This window comes from Paroedura picta, chromosome 9 (genome assembly GCF_049243985.1).
Source record: "Paroedura picta isolate Pp20150507F chromosome 9, Ppicta_v3.0, whole genome shotgun sequence".
In the NCBI taxonomy this organism is placed as follows: domain Eukaryota; kingdom Metazoa; phylum Chordata; class Lepidosauria; order Squamata; family Gekkonidae; genus Paroedura; species Paroedura picta.
The window spans coordinates 24557358-24581108 of NC_135377.1; the positions used below are offsets into that span (position 1 = coordinate 24557358).

Consider the following 23751-nt stretch of genomic DNA (forward strand, 5'->3'; position numbering starts at 1 on the left):
ATTTCTTACCTTGGCTAATTTTATATAGTCCCACTGCTATTACCATAATAAGGGCCATAACTTTTGCATATGTGAAAAGATCTTGTACTCTGGTTCCCCACTTCACATTGACACAGTTAATAAATGTCAGGGAGCCTAATAAAGAAATGGGACACAAGCAAGATATGCATGGTTAGCTGCACTTCAGCAAGATATGGGTCACTTGAAGTATTTTCATTAACTTAATAGGATTTTTTCCCTGAGCAAAAGAAGGTAATAAGAACATACTGGGCTGGGGGAGGGGAGTCAGATTTCCCAGAAATGAATAATGAAAAGCATCCAGTGATGAAACAAACAGAGATTAAGGAGTCAACCTGCTCTGGATGGGGCTTCATTCCCCACCAGAAAACACAGTGTTAGGCTGTAAACCAATATTTTTAGTAGTTTAATGTATTTTAGTGTTTATTGGTGCTTTTGTAAGAGATTTCTAAGGATGTGCACCAACACAAAAATCCAGATTTGGAACCCAGAATCACGACGCTTCAGATTTTAGAAAAATCTGACTTTCCCAAATATCTGAAATTCCAATAAAATCAACAGGAAAAGATTGCTTTCCATTAAAAATAAGGCAAAGCTTCATCCCTCTCCCAGGGCCCGTGCCAACCCCCAAGAGTTAAGATGTGTCAAGTGCACATGGCCATAGCTACTACGGCTAGACAGCAGTGCAGGGTTGGCAGGCCTCTGCCAGGGGCAGGGAATCCCTTGCCCCCAGGTAATGCCCTCCTCAGATCATTGTAGGGCAGGCTTATCCCAGTATTCCCACCATGTCACTGGAGACACAGCAATGCCATTCCCAAAGGGCCTGCTGGCAATACAGCCATGCTCTGGTGTTTGGGCAAAACCTCTGTGGTAGAAGCTATGGTGAGTACCAGAAGTGATGCTACTATTTTTCTGACAGTGACGTGACTGAAAAGCAGGCCTAGGCCTCTGCTTGCTGCCAGTACCTGTTGTGGCAAGCCTCCCTTCATGTCCCCACCCATTGCCATGCAACTCTTCAGCAGTGCCAGGCATTAGGAACAATCTGCAACATGGGGATGAAGTCTGAACAGTACAATGCCCCCAGGGATGTCCTCCCCCAACAGTGGGCACAGCACAGCTGAATGCATGAGCATAGTCCTGAGGCAGCAGTTGGGAGAAGGGAAGGGGCAGGAAGAGGAGTCATGGCAGCCACTGCACTGTGGACCGGAAGGTGCTGTTCCCACCTACTGAAAAGGCACCTCAGGGAAAACCTGGCAATGGGAGGGGGATCTTAAAGGGGGGGGGGGATCCCACAGATCCAGGCTACAGGCATGAATGATAATGTCCCCTGCCCAACAGAATGCCCACTTGCTTGTCCTGCCTTTTTGCTGGGCAAGACATCCCTCCCACTGCTACCATAATCAGACCTCCCCCAACAGAGCCCTGGGCAGCCCAGTAAGTCAAGCTGATCAGCCTAGGCTTGCAGAGTTCCACATCTGCCTCCGCTGTGTCCTCCTTCCAGCAAAATCATGGTAATACCTGTCAGAGCTCTTTGCCCTCACCAGGCTGTCTGGGGAATGTTTCTGTTTCCTGTCTCAAGCAGCCTGGCCTGGTTGTCCAAGGAAAGGATTTCACTTTTGCCTTCTTGCAAGCAGCCTACCCAGCTTTCCAGCTGAGTCAATGGGACCCTGAATACTAGGAATTATTATGAAACTATGGAACAATACAATTCACATTGAACTCATAATATAATTCATATAATTGACTATGGCGTTATTCAGTAAGTATGAATATTTCAGGCTCTGAATTGCATACTGCTAGTGATTTCTGCTACTTTCTGAAAAAGTGGAACCAATTTAAATAAAAAATTAATATGGGTACAAAACCCGGAACTCTCCTGTTTTTACAACTCCGTCTGTTTCATCTGCAAGATGATGATAAAGATTCTTTTTCTTTTAGTGCCCTCTAGTATTCAAAGAGAACATTGCAGCTTCCTGCGAAATGTGATTTAGTTAAGCACAGTGCTCATCTCCAAAGCTCATGTAAAATAAAAACCCTTGGGAACTGCACACCCTTTTAAAGCATATAACACCAGGTAACTAGCAAACAATCTATTCTGCTATGACTCAAAGTAGTAGTTACAGGAGATCTGTTTTATAATGAGCACTAGCTGTCAATCTACATTTGAAGACTAAAGACAGGGATGATTGCTCACAATGGAGAAAATTCAAGTCCTGTTGCAGAGAGTTGGACTTGGTTTCAAGGGATCTAGGGATCAGCTCTGCCATAGATGCATCATGTTGCTTTTGGGAAGACTAACTCTCAGCCTCATTTCTCCATCTACAAAATGGAGGAAACAGTGATTAGGTCCTAGGATCATTGTCAAAGGATTGGTTACACTGTGGGCAGACTTCTTGCTTTAGATCAGCTCACCATGGTGACACAGCTTGAGAATTTATAACAAATGCATAACAAATACATAAAATGATGCACACACAAATGCAGGAGAAGAAGAGTTGGTTCTTATATGCCGCTTTTCCCTACCCGAAGGAGGCTCAAAGCGGCTTACAGTCGCCTTCCCATTCCTCTCCCCACAAGAGACACCCTGTGGGGTGGGTGAGGCTGAGAGAGCCCTAATATCGCTGCTCGGTCAGAACAGTTTTATCAGTGCTGTGTTGAGCCCAAGGTCACCCAGCTGGTTGCATGTGGGGGAGTGCAGAATCGAACCCGGCAGGCCAGATTAGAAGTCAGCACTCCTAACCACTATACCAAACAGGCTCTAAGAGTCGTTAGTGCAGGAATGGTTAAAATGTGTGGCTCTTCAGATGTCCAGCATGCTGCTGGCAGAGGCTCATGGAAATTGTAGTCCATGGACATCTGGAGAGGCACAGTTTGACCACCCATGGGTTAGAGAGTCAGACTAGGACCTTGGACACCCGAGGTTTGGATTCTATTCAGCCATGCAAGCTCACTGGGTGACCTTGGGTAAGTCGCTGTCTCACTCAGCCTGAGCCACCTCACAGGGTTATTGTTGTAAGGATGAAACAGAGGAGAGAATGACATTGCAAACTGCTTTGGGTCAGCTGGGAGAAAAGTGGGACGCTAACCCTGACCCTGTCTTCTTAATTACACAAATAAAATTCAAATGATTGAAGTGGACTAAGAACAGTATTGTTGCCCCTGCAAAACAAGAACATAAAGATTGTCTTTCTATACCAGACAACGGTGAGCCAAACGCAGTCTGCTCTGAATAATACTCTCATTTCTGATCTAATATTTATTTTGAAGCTCCCCTTTGTGGTTTCCTATCTGTTTCAGCCACCCATATAAGACATTATACAGACTGAACGCTTTGGATTCTCTTGTTCTGCACTGGATAGTGACAAAAAGTGACTGTCATAGACACAGGCAGAGGTTTTTCATTTATTCCCTACTATTATCAGGCAGCTACTAAATACCTTACTACAGTGGTCCCTAACCTTTTTATCACCGGGGACTGGTCAACGCTTGACAATTTTACTAAGGCCCGGGCGGGTAGTCTTTTGCTGAGGGACGTTGCCACTGCCGCTTGAGCCCTTGCTCCACTTGCTTTCCCACCAGTGCCCCTGACTTCCCGCTGCCTGCTAGGGGGCGCTGCCAGCAGCAGCTGCGCAGTGCCACGCCGAGGGGGAGCCCCAGCCATGGCAGCTGCTGGAGAGTACCAAAGGTGAGACGGTGGCAGAGTGGCAGGGCAACCCCCGAGGCAGCAGCTGGGGAGGAGGATGAGAAGGAGCCGTGGCCCAATACTGACTGATCTATGGACCAGTACCGGTCCCTGGACCAGGGGTTGGGGAACACTGCCTTGCTATATATCTATTGAATTAACTGAAATCTCATGTTTTTCTCAGAGGAAACTGGAAGAAGCCAAATTCGTTTCTACCAATGTCTCCCCCACCCCCAAAGGCAAATGACAGTGGACTTCCTGAACCTTTGCAATCCAATGAAATCATCACTCTGCCTGACTCTCTTTTTACTTACAGATGCAAGCAGCTGCAATCAACCTAACGGCTCCATAGGGTGGTTCACAGAGTGGAAACATTGGCTGAACGATATAGTTAGCGAAAGTGATGGCTATAACAGCCTGAGTTGTTGGTTCAATAATGAGCAAGGAAGACCATAGTCTGATAAAGGCTATAAAGCCTCCAAAGGCTTCCAGAATGTAGGCATAGCTTGCTCCAGATTTAACTATGGATGTTCCCAGTTCAGCGTAACACAGTGCTCCAAACAGTGAAAAGATCCCTCCAAGAGCCCAGAGGAGGAGCGCAAGTCCATAAGAAGCACTGTACATCAGAACGCCTTTGGGGGACACAAATATTCCAGAACCAATCATGTTCCCAACTATTAAAGAAATGCCATTGAGCAAGGAGATTTCTTGTTTCATCTTCATTTTGTCTTTTTTTTCCTCCGTCACCAAGCTCAGTTCAGTCTTGGGGGTTTTCTTTTTGCTGCAAACTATTATCCAAGGGTCTGTCATCTTCAATGAATTACTACCTGGGAAAGAAGCAGAAGGAGACAATGTTTTGTCTTGTTTTGTTTAAAAGAAACCTCCCAAAAAAACATGCCATCATAAAGGACAGAAAAGGACACAGGCAACTGGAAACTGTGACATCTCCTTAAGAGTATATCTACTCCATGGTAGATATAGCTAAATGTGAAGATAGTCGCCTGGGTAGCCTCCAGTCATAGAATGTGGCAGTAATGCTCTGTTGACCAAGCAGGCAAATGCTACAAGAAACGTTTCCCCATGCAATTGAGAATGTTCCATAATAAAGCAACTGAACTTTTGAGGATACGATAGGTGATCAAGCTCCTATCTGGATTCAGTTCCCATTGCATCCCAAATGTACCAACACATTTGCAGCTGACAGATACATTAATTATAATACTAATTACCATTGTCACATTCTGACCATGGAAATATTTCCATACATATATCCACATCCTTATACCTTGTGGGCATAGTTCTAGGATCTACAGCTCAAACAAATTTTTCATAGAGGAATTCTCAAGCTAATTTTCTTAACATCATTGTCTTATGTCGCATTCCAATTCTGCTGTTGTTAGTTGCAAAGTCATGTCCGACCCATCGCGACCCCATGGACAATGATCCTCCAAGATGATCCAACGATCATCTACCATTCCCCGGAGTCCATTCCCCAATTCTGAAACCAGTCCAAATTTCAAATTTGTGTAAAATGTAATTGTAGTTGTATTAGAGCCCAAGCCCAGGCCAGCCAAATCTTGGAATCTAAGCAGGATCTGCTCCAGCTAACATCTGGATGGGAGAGCACCAAGGAAGTCCAAGGCAATGATGCAGAGGCAGCCAAGGGCAAGTCACCTCTGAACATCTCCTGCCTTGAAAACCCTACAGCAGGTGTAGTCAAACTGCGGCCCTCCAGATGTCCATGGACTACAATTCCCAGGAGCCCCTGCCAGCGAATGCATGGACATCTGGAAGGCCGCAGTTTGACTAACCCTGCCCTACAGGATCACCATAAGCTGGCTGTGACTTGACGACAAAAAAAGGGATGCAGTCCCCATGTTAGACAAATGAAGTATATGGATTACCAGGCAACCCTCATCAATCACCAGATGGAGAGCTCATTCTGCAATTGCCTAGCACCCTCCTGTGCTTTTCATTCCACACAACACCACTCCCATTTGACTGGTTAGCAGGGCAGCATGAAAGAAATCAGCCTTCCTTTGGATTCCTTTTTGGCACAGCACTTTCCTCTCACATGGCGACTGGACACAAGGGAGAATAATGAATGAGGGGAACTGGATCTTCACCTTGAAGTAAAGTGATGCCCACAGAATCCCCAAAGCAGTCTCTTCCAATCTCTCCCCCCGCCTTTAATAATACAATCCCCCAGCAGTTTACGTAAGCATATCCCGTCTAGAACTGTGATTTCTTAACAGAATAGTTGCATGTGTGCAAAAAGTGAGAACAGGAACCTCTCAGAGGAAGCTGTGCAACAGAAACGGAATGTGACTGTGTTGTGAAATGCACACACACAAGCAATTTTTACCACTCCAGCACCCTCTGATCATACTTCTAGCTGCATGGGGGGGGGGGGAAGGGTCCTCATTTATGGCCGAAGATGGAATCACAACTAGGAAAGTGTCTGCTATTAATTACTAACATGGACAATTTTATTTCTCCAATGTTTTTGTGAACTACAACTAAACTCAAAAGGACTGATTAGCAAAGAATTATTATGTGGCCATAATATGGCATAATTTAGATACTATGACACCATTTACTAATTTGCCACTGGTTTACCTTTTCTATATACTTGTACTCTCATGATCCTTGTTCCATTATTCAGAGGAAGTGTGCCTCACATTACTATTATTACTATTATTACTATTATTACTATTATTATTATCAACAACAACAACAACAATAATAATGGTAATGGTAATGGCAATGATGATAATAGTTTGATTTTAGCCTGCTACTCCCGAGAGGATCGTGGTGGGTTATATTTAAAAACCCCAATAAAATTCCCCTAAAAACCATATAAATATCCAATAACCATAAAAAATCCAAGATATGATTTGGCGTTAAAACAGCTTAAAAATCCCCTTAACCAAGACCTCCGGCGGAGGGTATGGGAGAATAGAACTCCAGCCGTCAATAAGATGTTAAAGAAGAAAGGGGGGGTCCATAAAAGCTCATGCCTAGAATAAATCTTTGATGGTCTTAAAGGTGGCCTTGGACTCAATTTTTGTTGTTCTACTTCAGACCAGTACAGCTACCCACTTGAATCCATTCGCCAGACTGACAGAAATGGGCACTATCAGGATGGTGACTAGCCCAAGGTCACCTAGCTGGCTGCATGCATGGGGAGGAGCAAGGAATCAAACCTGACTCGCCAGCTCAGAGGCTGCTGCTCTTAACCAGTATCGAAAGCTGCCTCTTGGCTCTCTCGTGTGCCCATTTCTCAGAGAAATGCCAGGGTAAAATCAGCATCCAGCCAATTTGGTGAGAGTTTGATTTGGGCTGTTTTGCTAGTTTCTGTAATACCTGTAGCCTTGTTTTGCCGTGCATTATCATTGCCTTTGTGTTCTTAAAGACAGGCATGTTTTCTAATTTCCCCCCTTCATTTCAAAGACCTCAAACTATGCTTTAACTGCTCATCATTGGGCCTAGCTGTTCATTCATACAGAGGTCAAACACTTAGCCAAGTTAGCGGCTCAACAGGGAGAGAAGAAGGGGGCAATTGCTCCATACACATGTAGAGTTGCCAGCTCTGGGTTGGGAAATACCTGGCGTCTTTGGGGTGGAGCCAGGAGTGGGCAGGATTTGGGGTGGGGAGGGACCTCAGTGAAATAAACCTGATCCTTTATAACAAATTAGTCTTGCACAACAAAATTCTTGAAAAGCCCACTGAAGTTGGTACTAAAATGACCATTTTGCCCAGGAGAGCAGCCATAGTGAAATGCAGATCCTTCAAATTCAGTCCCCGCTTGAGGCCTACCTCTTTTTGTGTCTGTGTGCATTCCCCTTTCAACTATAAACACAGCTATTGTCTAACAAAAGAGAACATGTTTGACGGAATTTAAAACTTATCATTGTCTGCTATTAATTATTGCCCTGACCTGGATGGTCCAGAATGAGGCTGATGTCAGACCTTTGAAGCTAAGCAGGGTCAGCCCTAGTTAGTGCTTGGATGGGAGACTACTAAGGAAGTCCAGAGTTGCCACATGGCTGCAACTTGATGGCACTTTCCACCCCCATTAACTATTAATAGGAGGCTGGGCAATAATGGATAACTGATATGGCTTAGGTATTACCTTACATATCTTACTGGGAATTTGGCTTTGAATTCTTTGATCCAAGGACGCTGAAACATAATGTATCTCACTAGAGCTTGGGGAGGGCAGGGGGGGGGGACTCTAAATCGCCCTCACCTTTGCTTTTAAATCTCACAGCTTAGCACACAATATTCCTGCAGATTTTGAATGCACTTCTACATTAAAGTGCTTCATTCTCCCAATCTGTTATGGTGGCTGCAAGTACAGACATCATAAGGTATGTTTATTAACTGGTTTATTAACATACTAGAAATCAAGCCTGCTGTATGCTAAATACAGTGGGCGCTAGCATCATTCCTGGGCAGACCCCCTTGGCATGGCCCCCAGCCCCCTCCCCCCCAGGACCCCAGCCACATCACGGGGAAAGGAGGAAGGTCCCTGCTCCTTTCCCAGGTGGGGAAGCCTCGTTTTCCACGCCCCTCCTGCCTCAGGCCCGGGCTTCCCGGCTGGGAAAGGAGCAGGGCCACCGCATCTCCGATGTGGCATCCCTGCTCCCTTCCTAGCTGGGAATCCTAGTTTCCCGCCCTCCTCCCACCCTAGGCTGGGCAAGTCCTGGGCTCAGGGGGCCAATTGGGAGCTGCGCTGTGCCCCCTGGCCCAGACTGATAATCGGGGGGGGGGGGCAATCAGGAGGTGCTTCTCATGGGCTCTCTTCCCCATCCTGGACTCTGCCCCCCCCCTGCCCTTACTGCTTTATTTATATAGCTCCTGCGGAGTGGTTACAGATTTTATATGTTACTAAAGGTATTGATGGATTGAACAGATTCAGATTTCCAAAAGTATAGCTACAGTTCTGTGCACCAGAAAGGCACCTAGAAAGGCTTATAATGGAACAACTTTTTGTTTATTTATATATAATTCAATTTATAGCCCCTGGCAAGTCACAATCATCTTACAAGTCCCATAAAAGCATAAGCATCTTAAGTCCCATTAAAACCTGAGTTATGGCCCGGAGCACATTTCACAGGCTATTTTCACAAGGACAAGTAATGGGCATTTTACAAAAAGGTGGAAGCCTCAGCAGTCCCTTTTGGACTCCTAAAAATCCTGAAGCATCTATCCCATTCAGTAGAGACCCGAGTGGATTAAAATAGTTTGTACTGACAGTTCTGTTCTTCTTGTGCAGCCTTCTTTTTGGATTTCATCCTGTCGTCCTTTGAAATCAAAGGGAATTCAGTGATTGACTTGTATAATCAGGTCTGAACTTTACACTCTTGACACAAAAAGTGTGAAAGGGCATTATTTCACAGCTCACATCATGGCATGATTAGTTCTAAGGATCAGTGCTTCCTTACAGGAGAAATGCAAACAAATGCAGGAGGCTCAGTCGAATGAGTAACTAGATCATTTTACAGTTAACCTCATTTGCCCACGGTTCTTGGCGATTACGTACACTCATTTATCACAGTCAGAAGTTCAGATTCACAGAACTTCAGACACTACATGTCCTAACACACATAACATCGCAGCGAGGGGTTATATATAAATTACAACACTAAATAACAAATAAACAAAGTGAAAATAATATAGGCAATTGGAGAATCTGCACTGAGGACCAGATAATCGAAATTCAACTTGTTAAACAAAGTGTGGTCATTCTACTAGCCCTGAACAATAGTAAGTTCATTGTTAGTACCCACAGGTCTTAACCAGCTCTTGGGATGGACTGTAATTTGTTTTGGGGGAAGGAAATGGTATTCAAGTGCATGGTGGTGAGTGAATTATGTTTCTTTGTGTATTAAACAGACTGGAAAATAAATTGAAAAGGGCCCATACAATCTATGGGACAGAAACACCCTTGGTTTCCCTGGTAGGTGACCTGTACTGGACAACTGATGAGGGAATCTGCCCAGGTTTTTTTTTCTAGGATCTTAGCAACTTTCATCCCTATTAGCCATGGTAGTATTCAGACCACCTTGCTGAGATGAATTGGGTGGTACTGTTTGAGGCAACTCCAGCCCTTCTTGATAAGATCAGAAGATGCCACTAGGGGATGACTTTTATGTATTCAAGTATATCCTGCTTTTCTTCCCAGTGGAATCCAGAGTGGTTTACATCATTCTTCCCTCCTCTATTTTGTCTTGACGACAACAAAAGTCCATTTCAGTTGAGTGTGTGTTTGAATATATCAGGGGTAGTCAAACTGCGGCCCTCCAGATGTCCATGGACTACAATTTCCAGGAGCCCCTGCCAGCAAACGCTGGCAGGGGCTCCTGGGAATTGTAGTCCATGGACATCTGGAGGGCCGCAGTTTGACTACTCCTGGAATATATAGTAACAGCAGCTAGATTTCTGCAAGTCCATCTTAGAATGGCATCAGACTACAATCTAGTTTCAGATTGTTGGATGTTTTACAATGGTTATAGCCTGAAATGGGATCACAGGACACTGAGCTGGCAGAATGGACTGCTTCATTTCAAACTGCAAATATAACATCAATATGGCAGGCAGAGTGCGGGATGACAGTTCTCCCCATGATATTCTGCTTTTCTATTTGGGAGGAGGCTTGTTTCTTTTACATGGATTAACATTCAAAACTGGAACCTTCACTTGCTGCCTGATGATATAATACCAATTCCTTCACCTCAGGGCTACTGCCACATCTTTCCCACCTCATTTAGGTGTCCAAGAGGGAACAAGGTTGTATAGTAGTTCGTGATATTTTGCTTCTTCTTTACCATGATTCAGTATGGTTAATAAAAATGAGGGCCATATTTACAATCTGAATGTGAAGATTATAACGGTTAGAAGAAGAAGAAGAGTTGGTTCTTATATGCTGCTTTTCCCTATCCGAAGGAGGCTCAAAGCGGCTTACAGTCGCCTTCCTTTTCCTCTCCCCACAACAGACACCCTGTGGGGTGGGTGAGGCTGAGAGAGCCCTGATATCACTGCCCGGTCAGAACAATTTTATCAGTGCCGTGGCGAGCCCAAGGTCACCCAGATGGTTGCATGTGGGGGAGCGCAGAATCGAACCTGGCATGCCAGATTAGAAGTCCTCGCTCCTAACCACTACACCAAACTGGCTCTCCAGTTAGGGTTTTGGATTGGGATAGCAGGAGACCTAGGTTCAAATTCTCACTCCAGCCTGATGCTCCCTAACTTTCTCTCAGCTTTACTTACCTCACAAGTTGGTTTTGAGGATAAAATGGAGGGAGAACTCTCCTTGGCTGAAAGGATAAAACTGTGTAGATCCTATGGAATAATTTAGCATTTCTCATATATTCAAGGAAGGAAAGGCCTATAAAAGTTGACTGGTGAATGTCTGTGGAAATGACAACTATATAAGACCAATTCCAGGGCAATTGTATTAGTTTGCAGCAGCTGAAGTAACCAGGAATCTTGACAACAAAACAAAATCAGAGTCTGGTAGCACCTTAAAGACAAACAAAGGTTTATTTAAGGTGGGAGCTTTCGAGTGCAAGCCCTCTTCCTGTGTTGTGCTGCTTCAGACCAACCTGGCTACCCACAGTAATCCTGAAGCAGCTTAAAAACTTAAAAACTTAACGTGTATTGTGGTATAAGTTTAGGCTGGCTCACAAATCTCCGAGCCTAACCTTAAGTTACAATTAAAATGTTAGTTTCTATAGATAACAATAAAAATGTTAGTTTTTAAAGGTGCCACAAGAAACTTTTTAAAAAATCTAGCCACTGAGCAAATGGTGCCAGCTTCATCACTGAAAATTCAGTCACGCTTGTATCAGAGTTCAAATCAAGCCAATGAGCATGACCAAATGCAAGCTGTAAATGGAGTGTTTATTATGGGAGCACTTGCCAAACCATGAGAAAACCAAATGTACAAAACAAGGCTCAACGTCACAAAAAAACAAACCCACCAGATATCATGCTGACCCAAACAAATACAAATGAGTAGCCATGTTGGTCTGAAGCAGCACAATAAAATCAGAGTCCAGTAGCATCTTTAAGACCAACAAAGATTTATTCAAGGTGTGAGCTTTCGAGTGCAAGCACCCTTTGTCTCTCCAATTTCAGTAGAAGGGAGCAATGCTTCTTGTCCCATATAAAAGAAAGCACATTCTTTGAAGATTGTGGATAAGGCAGAGATCTTCAGCCGTTACTGCTCACAATATTGACCATTTCTATTTATTTAAACATATTCTAAAACACACAAATGGTCAATCCCCAATTCATATCACTTAAAGTCTATCAATAGGAGAACATTATCATTAATCTACAACTGTGTGTGTGTGTATGTGGGGGGAAACTGAAGAGAGAACATTAAGGCTTACCCATGTATAACCGATGTCTTGCTTCATTTAGTGTAAGGCAGAAGTAACTCCAAGAACAGAACAGTGACCTCGGGGTCTAAGTAATCAAGCAGCTGCATGATGAGAAGTGGTAAATGATACGACTCATTGGCCCCTTCTCTCTCTCTCTGTGCTGCTATTTGTGTCCCCATAACAGAAAAACTGAAATCAACAGGAGGAGGGAACTGTTTTCCAGCCAAACAACTCAAGTTTACTAATGGATAACAACTGTCTGAGCCAAAGCCAGCCCCTGGGTCTGAGAAATTCCTAGAAATGAATTTGGTTTGTGGCAAGCACAGAAATTCTCTAGTTGTTTATAGGTTGAGCTCTATGCTTTTAAAATGCGTTTTGACATTAGTGCCATGCAGTTTCCGACTGCAGTGGTCACAGTGGAAGCTTGTAGAGAGTGCTAAGAGTAAGTAACCTGTTTTCAGAGCAATGAATGGAATGATGGCTGCAGTCATGTGCTTCGCATGTGACTACTGGGCTCAGAGAGAAACCAATCATTTCATGAGTTACTTATTCAGACCAAATCAGTCAAGCTGGAGAGTGGGTCAACTAGGATTACCAAGTCTGGGTGAAGAAATGCCTTAAGATTGAGGGTGGGAGCTGGAGAGAGTGGGGCATGGGAAGAGGAGGAAGTTTGGCAGGGTATAATACCATAGAATCTGCACTTCAAACAAGTCCTTCATAAAACTGCCCTTCATACCAGCCAACTGCTCCCAGGGGACTGATCTCTGCAATCTGGAGGTCAGTTATAATTCCAAAAGATGTCCTGACTTCACTTGGAGATTCAAGACCCAGCAAGTCAGCTGGTTGCATAAGAAAAAACACTTAGAAATGTCCTAACTCCATAGAACTGGGCACTACAACAGTTAGTAGTAGCTTGGGAGGTATTTTAAGAATGTTCCCTTGGCATAGAAACATGCCGCTTTACACTCAGCCAGATCCTTGGTCTACCAAGGTCTGTATTGTCTACTTCAGGGGTAGTCAAACGGCGGCCCTCCAGATGTCCATGGACTACAGTTCCCATGAGAATTGTCATCCATAGACATCTGGAGGGCCGCCGTTTGACTACCCTTGGTCTACTTAGTCCCCTGGAATGACAGTATTGACAGTGTAGTCTTTCTTATAGACACTGTAGACAATTACTGTAGACAACAATAGGTAGGGCTTGAGGTAGAAATCTGAAATGTCCCAAGATATACACCACACCCATACTCCTTGCTGAAAAGCTCAGAGGTGATCACGTGCATCTTGCACTTTCTCATATATTTGTGCATGTTTCTTTTGACGCACAGAGATACCAGAGTCCAACTATATGAAACCAATATAGAGTAGACTTGGAATATTTAGCAGTGACCCCGGACGTGTAGCCTCGGGAAGACAACTCATCTCAGATTGTGTGGGCTCAAAATGTTGAATTCCTTAAGGAAAAGGCACGAAGATAGTGTAACAACCAAACAGGCAGCCCTTATCCTCACACTATAAAGGGCTAATTGCAAAGTAACTGTGTTGCAATCTTATGTTCTGTTCACAGAACAGCTGGCAACAGAGCCAGAGCTTTAGAAACCAAAGACAGCTTAGCAACAATAACATTAGTCACTCCCACAGAATCCCTGGAAACTCCACCTCCCATCACAATGTTCCTCAATAATGACCCCTTTACTCATACATGAAACAGCAGGAATGCCTTGCTCATGCTGCTTATTACCAAATACACAGAAACACTCCCACACACAAGGCACAAGCACATGGATACTAGCACACCCTCCCTCCCAGGCCTCCCGTAATCCAACAGACTGTAGGGAAAGCTCAGCTGCTTCCCAGGAGGATTCCAATAATGTAAGGGCACCATTTATTCTACAGACATGCTGATGATACTGCACACTGCAAGTTGTCTGCTGAAGAACCCATTTGATACAGAATAATAAAAGACATACCGTCAAATAGATAGGAGACCACACCACAAGCTGCCCGGTAGCTCAGCAGAGCAAAGCAATACAAGGTGTACTTGAAACCTCACTTGAGGACACAGTCACTTCCACCAGCATAAAGATTTAGCCAGGTCAACTGTGGCACTACACTGGCATAGATTCCCTTCGGCTGCATATTTTGGACTCCATCCGCATAAGGAAATGTAGGAATTATCTGACCCCACCCCCCGTAGGAGACAGGGATTGCTTCGAAGAAGTAGCACATCAACAGTAAAACATAGTTTAAAAATTGTTATTCATATTAAGGAGACTGTTGCTGGACTATGTAGAAGTCCATGTACAAGTATTTGTAGAAGCATCGTTCATGTCAACAACCATCACCCGCTGTTTCTTCTTAGCAGCTGCTATTCACAGCCGTAAAAGGCAATTGACTACACAGTGGGCTTTCCCAATCCTTCTCACTCCCACAATTCATACGCATATAATATTACATCCCAAGTTGCTCCCTACTCCCTGCTGGCCCAAACTGATCACAGGATGCTGGCTGGGCTGCTTAGTGTGTACAGTTAGATTTCGGTTCTTACGACAAGGGAAATTGCCTTTTCTTCTAGACACATCCCAGGTTCCTGGATATATATTTCATACCAGAACAGGAGCTGCTATCTAAAATTCCAAACAATCTAAAAGTTCATAAAACAAAGATCTTACCGAGGTACTTTGTTTAGACTTCCTCCAGACATATAAAGCTCCCCTTTTTAGAATGGGCTTGCTGGAATCCAAGGATCAGAAAGGACCGAACAAGGCAATGAACAAGAAGACAGTCCAGGCTGGCGTCTTGTGAGTAGAAACTTAAGGTTAATGAGTGTTGGAAAATTAAACTCTGTCTCTCTTGCTCTCTTTTGCTACCCAGCAGTCAAAACAAGAAGGCCAGGGTCAAGGAATAAGTTTGTGTTTGTGAAGACAAAGAGCAGCTGAAAGGAGCTTATTGAGTGTCACCACCTGGCTGTGACTTAGCCCTCCTGTTTCCTCTCAGCACCTGATATTCAAAGCTACAGGTTAGTACTGGATATAAGGCACACTGTTCTGCTGTTTCTAATTGCCACAGTCCATATATGTAGAGGTTGTTTATTCCATGCAGCTTCCCCACCTTCACTGGCCACATAGATAACAGGACTGCTCAACATTTGTGACTTGTTTTCTGTCACCACCAAAATGCTTCCCTTTATTGTATAGAAAACTCCCCAAAGCCTAATCTTACTAGTATGTGAGTAAAAACAGGAGTCATGACACCAAAGGTCCCTACAGCTTGGTGTAGTGGTTAGGAGTGCGGGCTTCTAATCTGGCATGCCGGGTTCAATTCTGCACTCCCCCACATGCAGCCAGCTGTCGCCACAGCACTAGTAAAGCTGTTCTGACCAAGCAGTGATATCAGGGCTCTCTCAGCCTCACCCACCTCACAGGGTGTCTGTTGTGAGGAGAAGAAAGGGAAGGCAATTGTAAGCCGCTTTGAGACTCCTTTGGGTAGAGAAAAGCGGCATATAAGAACCAACTCTTCTTCTTCTTCAATTGATTAGCAAATTATTATATCAGCATATAAGAACCTACTACTACTACTATTCTACTACTACTCCTTATAAGGCTTCTGCCACAAAATTAAATGAAAAATGACAAAATAGTCTTGAACGGAAAAAGCTGGACACTGCCAGTGCTGGTAAAACAACTGCAAAACAATCATTGAGCGGGTTCATTGCTGCAATGCTATTTACAGTTCCTAGAAATCCAAAACCTTCTGTAACATAGTGACAGCTGTGCTATTTTAAGCTTGCAATAGAGTGTGAAGAATGGCAATGTGGCCCTGTATAGCAAACCTGCTGGTGTTGATAAATGAGACATCTTCTCCGAAACGGTAAAGTAGAATAGGGTGACCTCAGTGAATGAAGGGTGATAATGGAAACTGTGGGAAGGGAATTCTACATTCCGCACCCATGTGGCTGTGGCACACTGAATGACTTGCTTCTTCGATTTTTGCAGCTGACTTTGGGGGCTGAAGTGGTCACTAGTGAGCAGTAATCCTTGGGGCAGGGCAGGGAGACTGACTATGCAGCAAACAATCCAGGCACTGGAGACCAAGAAAGAGAAATCTAACAAAGAGAAAATAGAAAAGGGGGGAGCTGAAATCAACTGTGTCTGCTATCCAAGGTATCCTAACAAATTCCAGAATCCTTACAAGCAGTTCATCCTCACTAGAGATTTCTGACCTCTTTGGAAAATTCAGCATCCATTTTGGTTTCCCTGGCAAAAGCAATTATTGGTAGGAAAGAGACAGGTAGGCAGGGTAAGCCAGACCAGCTGTGGGAAGGCCACCTGGCTGTCCCAGGCACATTCAAAATCTTTTCCTAGCAAGCAGCCTCAACTGTCCCAACTAATCCAGTTTTGCCTCAACTCTGTGGGGACCAAAAGATGGTGCCTCCATTCTCCATTGTTCCCTATGGTGGGAGAAGAAGGGCAAGGCAATACAAGCCCAGCAGAAAATCCCAGAAAATCTCTGCAGTGAAAAGGGTGTGTGTGTGTGCAGAGCCTGCCCAGCAGAACCATCACTGTTTGTTGGGCTGTGGCCCAATCCATTTGGTTATACTCAAATAATCTGAATCCAAATCTCTACACCAATAATGAGATTTAGGTGATTTGGCTATGCCCAAATCTATTTGATCCAAATTGAAACAGTACTGATTTTTTTCTTGGTCTCCATTTAACTATCCACTTGTCCTTACCAACTTTCCCCCAGTTCTCCTGTCTGTCTATATTAAAACTGCTCTCCATCAGGGTTGAATTCCAAATACTCAACTTTTCTCAATAGGGCTGAAATCAGACTCTGTTCTCCTTGGCATCAAGTTAAGAAATCAACTGTGTTCAGTTGATGCTAACCAATCAGATTCCTTCAACCAGTCTGACACTCAAGGCTCACTGGCTCTGTGCAAAATTATCCACAGTACTTTATCTGTTTATTCAGCACTTCTAAGCTTTTAAAAAAGCACAGTCCATCAAAACATTTAATTGCAAGTCATAAAAATGTTTGAAAACTATGTAGATGCAATCTATACACAATATTTTCTCAATATTACATATCAGTTTTATTAAAGTAAGTGCTGATAAAAGCAGGGCTTGTCTTCAGTCTATTCAAATTGATATAGATAAGAGGAGGGTTATGTAAGCAGGTCCCCTAATGAGTTGAGATGTGCTGGTTTCAGCAAGGTCAGGTAGTTTCTAATATAGATGTTCATATAAATTTAATACGGTGACCTACTTTACCACTTCTCCCTTCTGCTTGATTGTCTCCAGAAACCTATGATTGGCCCCTGATGCTTTTACCAGGTTCATTGGCTTTACTCAGGAAAGCAAAGAGTTAAAGATTTTTATAGCGATTATCCTGAAAGGCATGCCTTAAGCAGTATTCTAAAAGTATGCTTTTTGTACAGCAGTACATTCCATATGACCTCCACAAGGAGGCACATGTTCATTGGATTACTGCTGCTGTAGTTTCCTCTCTGATATCTTTACGCTAAACAGTGGAATCTGATACACAGAAGCACATAGAAGAAGTGGAATGCATCTCTATTGTTTGTATTGCCTTGAAGAAATCAAGAACAGGGATAAAATACACCCTAATTTTGGGGTCGCAGTGAGTGTGTTAAGAGTATCAATTGCCAAACTGTGCTCTGGTGAATTCTGAAGCTCCTTGGAACTCTTATTTCTTATTGAACGTATTTTGTACCCTATCTTTCAGACCTCTACAGCACATTGCAATCACATTTTTAAAAACTCATAATTCAAAACAAACTTGCACAACATAATAGAAAAATAAAACAGAGCTTTAGCAGATGCTGTGAAAAGGATATGCACTAAGCTATCTTTGAATTGTCCAAGTCTCACACTTTAAAGGTCAAACCAGCCAATCTTATTTGACACTAACAGGACACCAAGAACTTACCAGGTGTCTCTCAGTAAAGTTTATCAACAGCAGACATGCATCACTGAAAGGCAACTTGCTAAGGACTACTGATGTTGTTCAGCAACAGATACCGATGAGTAATGCAAATGTTCCAGCATGCGTGAGCCATATGGGAAAACTGGCCCAACAGACATAGTACTCCATGTGCACTGTACATACCACCACATGCCCTAACTCTTCTGCAATATGTGAGAATACAGGATCAGACAGGCAGGACTTTCTTAGCAGACAAACCAATGTGGAATAGTTTCCTCTTTGGATGGAAAGTTTGAAAGCCATAATTTTAGATCAAATAGATTTACATGTGAGTTATATGTACCATGTTCAATACACTGTAATGAATTTAGACCCTCCTGGGGTCTCCACAGTAAAATACTGATGGGCCTTCTTAAGAGCACGCTTTAACTCATTCCCCTCAGCTTCCCTTGAGGGCAGGTTTCTCAGTGGAGCTAGGTTTATGCCCCTGTGATACTGCCCGACCCGAGACAATTTCAGATATCTTATTATATTGTCCCTTTTATGAAGGCATCTGAAAATATTTAATCCTATCTTTACTACTAGGTCCTCCTGGAGTTTCCCTGGCTTTTCTCCAACCTTTCTAAAATCTGCTTTGCTCCCAAGTGTTGGGAAACATTACTGTAAAGCCAGGGTGGTTATCCCATGGGTAGCAAACTTAAGTTTTTCCAGGCTGTCATTTTCTCTGCCTTGAGCCATTTCCTCCTCCCACTTTTGAATGTTTTTTTTAAATGTCCCATTTCATATTGTGATATTCCTATACCAACATAAATGGAACAGGTTTTATGAAATTCTAGCTCTTTCTCTCTCTCTTTGCCTAAAAAATAAGTCTCTAGTTATTTTTTATTATTATTATTATTTTTTTTAGGCTCTAGTGACAAGGGCCTGGATAGCTACTTTTAAATTTTGGGTCAGACTGTTTTTTAGAATAGAAACTGGCAGCCTTTTAACTTGTCTAAAAAGTGACCCTCTTAAATTTCAATGGTTCCAGGCTATTGAACAAAAATTAGTCTCCATTGTCATCGATCTGAACTCCCTACTACCTCTGGAAGAAAAATGTATCTTCCGGATTATTAAACAGAGAATTTTAGACCATGAGCAGCAGGAACTCATACCTACCCAGCCTCGAGTCTGCTCACCAGCATTCTTTGGCATCATTATGCAGAGAAATATTATGCCTACATATTTGCATCTCCTTGATGTCCCACCCCTGAGAAGAGCTTTTCTCCTGGCACGAATGAATGCTTTCCCCTCAAAGGTCTTAGAGGGAAGATTCCATCATATCCCATACCATGCGAGACTCTGTCCGTGTGGTTCTGGCTGCCCTGACTCTGTCTCACATATTTTGCTAGATTGCCCCTTATATGAGCAGTGTCGGGATGACAGCTTTGTTGCTTTGCTGGGAAACAAGCCTTCTGTAAGTAAATCTATGACCTTGCAATTTCTGGTCTCTGACAAAGACCCAGAGATAACCATTTTAGTTGCCAGAGTTTTAACTAAGATGCTTTTATAATATGCTGCCTACCTTGTATTTTATCTCTTATAGTTTATTTAATCATTTTAAGATTTGTTTGGTCATGTAACCCCATTTTATTATTTTGTTGAAATTTTAAACCCTATTTTATATGTCTTATACATTTTATGCCAATAAAAGGTTACTGACTGACAATAAGTCTCTAGTTCCTTCATTACTGAGCTGTAAGAGCAAAGCCATATCTCCACAACAGAAGTGGCTATGGCAGGGACACCCCAGTCTTTTTGTCTACAGACACATTTGGAATTCACACTCAGGGTGGTTGGTACAAGCAAACAAGAGCTGCCCCAAGGGGGTGAGTCACAAAGTGTCAGGGGGTAGGTAACCCTTCAACATCTTGCTTAACATAGTGCCTTTTAAAAGGCACGTTGTTTAAAAATATTTTCTAGCATATACAGCTTACTTTAAATTACACAGTGAAGACTGTGGTGACAGCTGCTGACACAGCAACTTTTGAAACATTTGCACAACCAATCTCCAGTGGCCAGTCAGAGACTTTATTATGGTGCAAAACCTCCACATGGCCTCATTTTCTAAAAACACTTGACATGTATCAGAACAGGTGTTGGGGAGAACATCTTGGAGATCCCAGGGCTAAAGATTTCTTTAAAAAAAAGAAAATAAAAGAATACACTTATTATAATGCCATATAGATCTAACAATATGAAATTGGCATTTTTTAAAAATGGAAAGAGTCCCAATGGCTCAGAGGAGAGGGGGAGGATGATCCTTGCTGGGGGACTGGGGCTGGGAAACTGCAAGGAAAAGTGTCACATGGAAGCCCTGTTACTGCTGTACCGTACGAAAACCCATGATGGCAATGGGGAAACCACCCAATGAGCTACACCAAGATTTTCAACTCTTCTTCTCCATGGCAATTTTGGCTGGACAGAGAACAAAAATAAAAATTGTGAAGCTGCACATCTTGTCATAATATTTTTTATATTTTCTCTCTCTACAGGTCCACAAAACATATGTGTATCAAATTCCAAGTGTTTGGTGTAAAAATATTTTTAAAACATTAAAAATGACAATGGTATTACATACCATACTTTCACTTACCAGACTTAAAAAAAAAAAAGAATTCCATACTAGAACAATATGGCAAAAACTAGAAAGTGACATTTCAGAAACAAGAATCCTACTGGTCAGAAAACATTACGAGTTCTTCACTCCATCTTCTATAAGTTCAATGATGTGGGCTTATTCACAGGAGATATACTTGGGTAAGGCTGAAGTCCCATCTGCTTGTTGTCTTTCAGTTTTTGTACTATAATTTTAGCAACTTCCTCTCCTTGGCTATCTGTAGTATCAAGCAGTTGTCTGACTCTTGAAGTCCTTGTGGGCTTGGTGCTGATAAGTTCATAATCCTCTTTAAGAATTAAATCCTTTGATAGGAGGGCATCCAAACACTGGTTAAGACAAGCTTCAGTCATCTGGTCCACAATTTCCTCTCTTTTACTTTGGATCCACTGATGAGCAATACCATGGCGCACAGTCCTCAGTATAAGATCTAACAAAAGAATAGGCACAAATGAAGGTCAGAAACTGTACAAATAACACTAAAAGATGCTAAATTACATGGACAGAACTACCTACTTGTCAGAAGTTTAAATACCAGAAATGGGTTGGATCCACTGGATCTGTTCTACTAATAGCAGTACTTTACTATGGTGCAAGGCATTTTCCATTGCCCCTTGTACCACTGGATGTGTCTTGTGATAGAGGAACGTGCTGCAGAATGGACTCATAAAATCTAACCTTCTAAGAGTGAAACAATCTACTTTTTAGATTAAAGTAAGTTCATAACAGGTCCTCATCTGCAGATCTTCATTTATATATTTATTTATTTATTAAATAAATGTGTGTTAATTGTGTGTTAATTAACACTTTCTTCAAAAACAGTTTGCCACTGTTTATCCACCAGATTCTCCAACAAAACGTTTGTGAGGTCAGTAATTCTGCAAAGATACACAGACTGCTGCAGTACACATTTGTACTTATGTAAGAGCCAAAATATATGCTGATTTGGGTGCTCCATGTCAGGGTTGCTGACATGCTAATTCTAACTCTAATTCTAAAATTCACGCATGATGGGCTGTGGTAGGTATTGAGGGTACTGTGCTCAGCAAGGAGAGTCAACTCTTGATGAACCATTGGCATTTCCCAATCAAAAATTCCCCACAGGAGAGAAAAAAAATCATGTCGTTCTTCCACTGGAAGAACCACCACAATCAGCTGAAGGAAAGCTACATGAATCCACCCCATTAATTCTAAAGGCTGAGAACAGCTGCTTAGACACATCTATCATTTCAGTAATAAATGTCCAAATTAATGATAATTAATCATACGTAAAAATTGCACCACTGTACCTGCATTCATTCCTGCTGGTGGCAGAAATGAAGAGTTTGAAGAATTAGAACTGGCAGATGAGGAGAAGCTTTGTTGAGATTCATAAGAATGAGTACTTGAAGATGGCAAGTTATTTTTCTTCAATGTTACTAGTGAGCTTGTCCCACTATAAGTATCATGACGACCTGCATGAAAAAGATACGCGGTATTCTTTTGTATTCAAATAATAAAACAGCAACCAACAAAACTCACAAAGACCCCTTTATGCACGGCAGCAGCCATGCCAGACTGCTTCCAGCCCCGGCTGCCAAAGGAGGCAGAGTCAGCCAGAAAATGGTCACCAAAGCTTTCCTTCAGTAAGATCATTGAAGATTATTGTGCTGTAGTGGCAGTGTCAATCAAATCTCCAATGGCCAATCAGAAGTCTCGTTGGGCAAATCTGCAGTGTCAATCAAATCTCCAATGGCCAATCAGAAGGCTTGTTGGGCAAAAGCCCCAACTGGACCCACCCACTTTTTAAAAAACACTGGGGAAGCACCAGGAAAGGTGTTGGCAGGCACCATGGCACCCACAGCACAATGCTGGAGTCCCCTGCTCTATGCTCTGTAGAATCAATAATTCACCAAGCAGGAAGGGTAAGAAAAGCAACTTGACTCTACCTGAGAACATATCTTTCTCATTTAAGGAAGGCAGAAAGGGGATTTCTGCCCTGGTTCAGAGCTTCTGATCTCCAGTTTGCTAATTTGCTAAGTTGCTAACTGTATGATGACTAACACAAGCACCCTTGCATTGCATAAGCATCCGATTGCACAGAAAAGCTCCTTTCTGAACACTGCTTAAAGGTCACTCATTCAAGAACTTGGAAAGAGTCAAACTGCCACAGTTCTTTGCTTTCTTTTTTTGCCTCAGGGTGATCAGTAATTAAGACGTCCTTGTGTTGCTATCCAAACCAAGCATCAGCAGCCATACAGTAGTGGCTTTTAATGCTTAGCTCAAAACTGAAAGCCATTAAGCTCTGCAGGCTTCAATTTACTTCCTTGAGCAGTATGAAAAAAGGGGAACACACACAAAAATAAATATTACAGTAAGACTAGCAAAAAAGACCATTGTAATTAACAATACAACAGGTGCTAGCTTTCCCTCCTCCTCCTGCCCTGCGCAGGCCCACCAAGGTTTAGAGAAGCCGGGTAGGGCCTTTGCAGGATGTGGTGGGGCAGTGGCAGGTACTCCCTTCCTCCCCCTAGTAGCCCCACTGAGGCCTGGCAAGGCCACGGACGGGACTGCTCGGGGCGGGGGGGGGGGCAAGTGCTGGTGGGGGTTCCTTCCCTCCTTCCTCCCCACCGAGCCCGCAGTCCCAGGCCCTCCCTCCTCCCTCCCAGCTCCCATTGGCAACCTAGCTTCCTGTGGGCTGCCACTTCTTCCATATGGAAGATGTTGGAGGGGGGATGTTGCCAGGGGCAGGACATCCTACCTGATTGGCTGTTCATTGGATGGACAGCCAATCAGGGATGGGACAGCCTACTTGATTAGCAGTTAGGTGATGAGTCCCAATTCCTCCCACCACCCCCCTTACAGTATTATTAATATGGTTGATTCCCTCCCACCCTTTCTCAAGCGAAATATTCAGAAGAAATTGGTTTGTCATGCACTTTGTCTGGGAGAGTGTTCAACAGAACTGGAAGGAATGACATCCTGAAGACTAAGTTTCTAATGATGACCCAGACTCTTGACCAAAAGATTGGACCAAGACTCCTAGCCTGCATCCCCTGCATCATTAGGAGAA

The 23751-nt window shown here is 43.2% G+C and overlaps 2 protein-coding genes and 1 long non-coding RNA gene across 8 annotated transcripts in view; all 3 read right to left on the minus strand.

Moving 5' to 3' along the window:
* LOC143844611 (Y+L amino acid transporter 2-like) overlaps nt 1-20394 on the minus strand; it is a 42550-nt gene extending 22156 nt beyond the window's left edge. Inside the window, exons 1-3 of one of the 4 annotated variants that reach the window (XM_077351967.1) lie at nt 14767-20394; nt 4015-4523; nt 10-135 (exon numbers count right to left, since the gene is read on the minus strand). In XM_077351967.1, the coding sequence (XP_077208082.1) occupies nt 10-135; nt 4015-4523; nt 14767-14798 (667 nt within the window). In that variant the 5' untranslated portion in view covers nt 14799-20394. The other 3 variants (XM_077351969.1, XM_077351970.1, XM_077351968.1) reach the window with 3 other exon arrangements.
* Nucleotides 5521-11182, minus strand: LOC143844614 (uncharacterized). The gene is made up of 3 exons (XR_013234058.1): nt 10977-11182; nt 8962-9010; nt 5521-5781 (listed from the first exon to the last, which is right to left on the minus strand). It is a non-coding gene; the product is annotated as an uncharacterized LOC143844614 (long non-coding RNA).
* Nucleotides 20395-20539: 145 nt separating the features above from the next.
* RIPK2 (receptor interacting serine/threonine kinase 2) overlaps nt 20540-23751 on the minus strand; it is a 29568-nt gene continuing 26356 nt past the window's right edge. For all 3 annotated transcript variants that reach the window (XM_077351965.1, XM_077351964.1, XM_077351966.1), the window contains exons 10-11: nt 21989-22153; nt 20540-21129 (exon numbers count right to left, since the gene is read on the minus strand). In XM_077351965.1, coding sequence (XP_077208080.1) covers nt 20798-21129; nt 21989-22153 — 497 coding nt within the window. In that variant the 3' untranslated portion in view covers nt 20540-20797. The remainder of the gene's footprint in view (nt 21130-21988; nt 22154-23751) is intronic.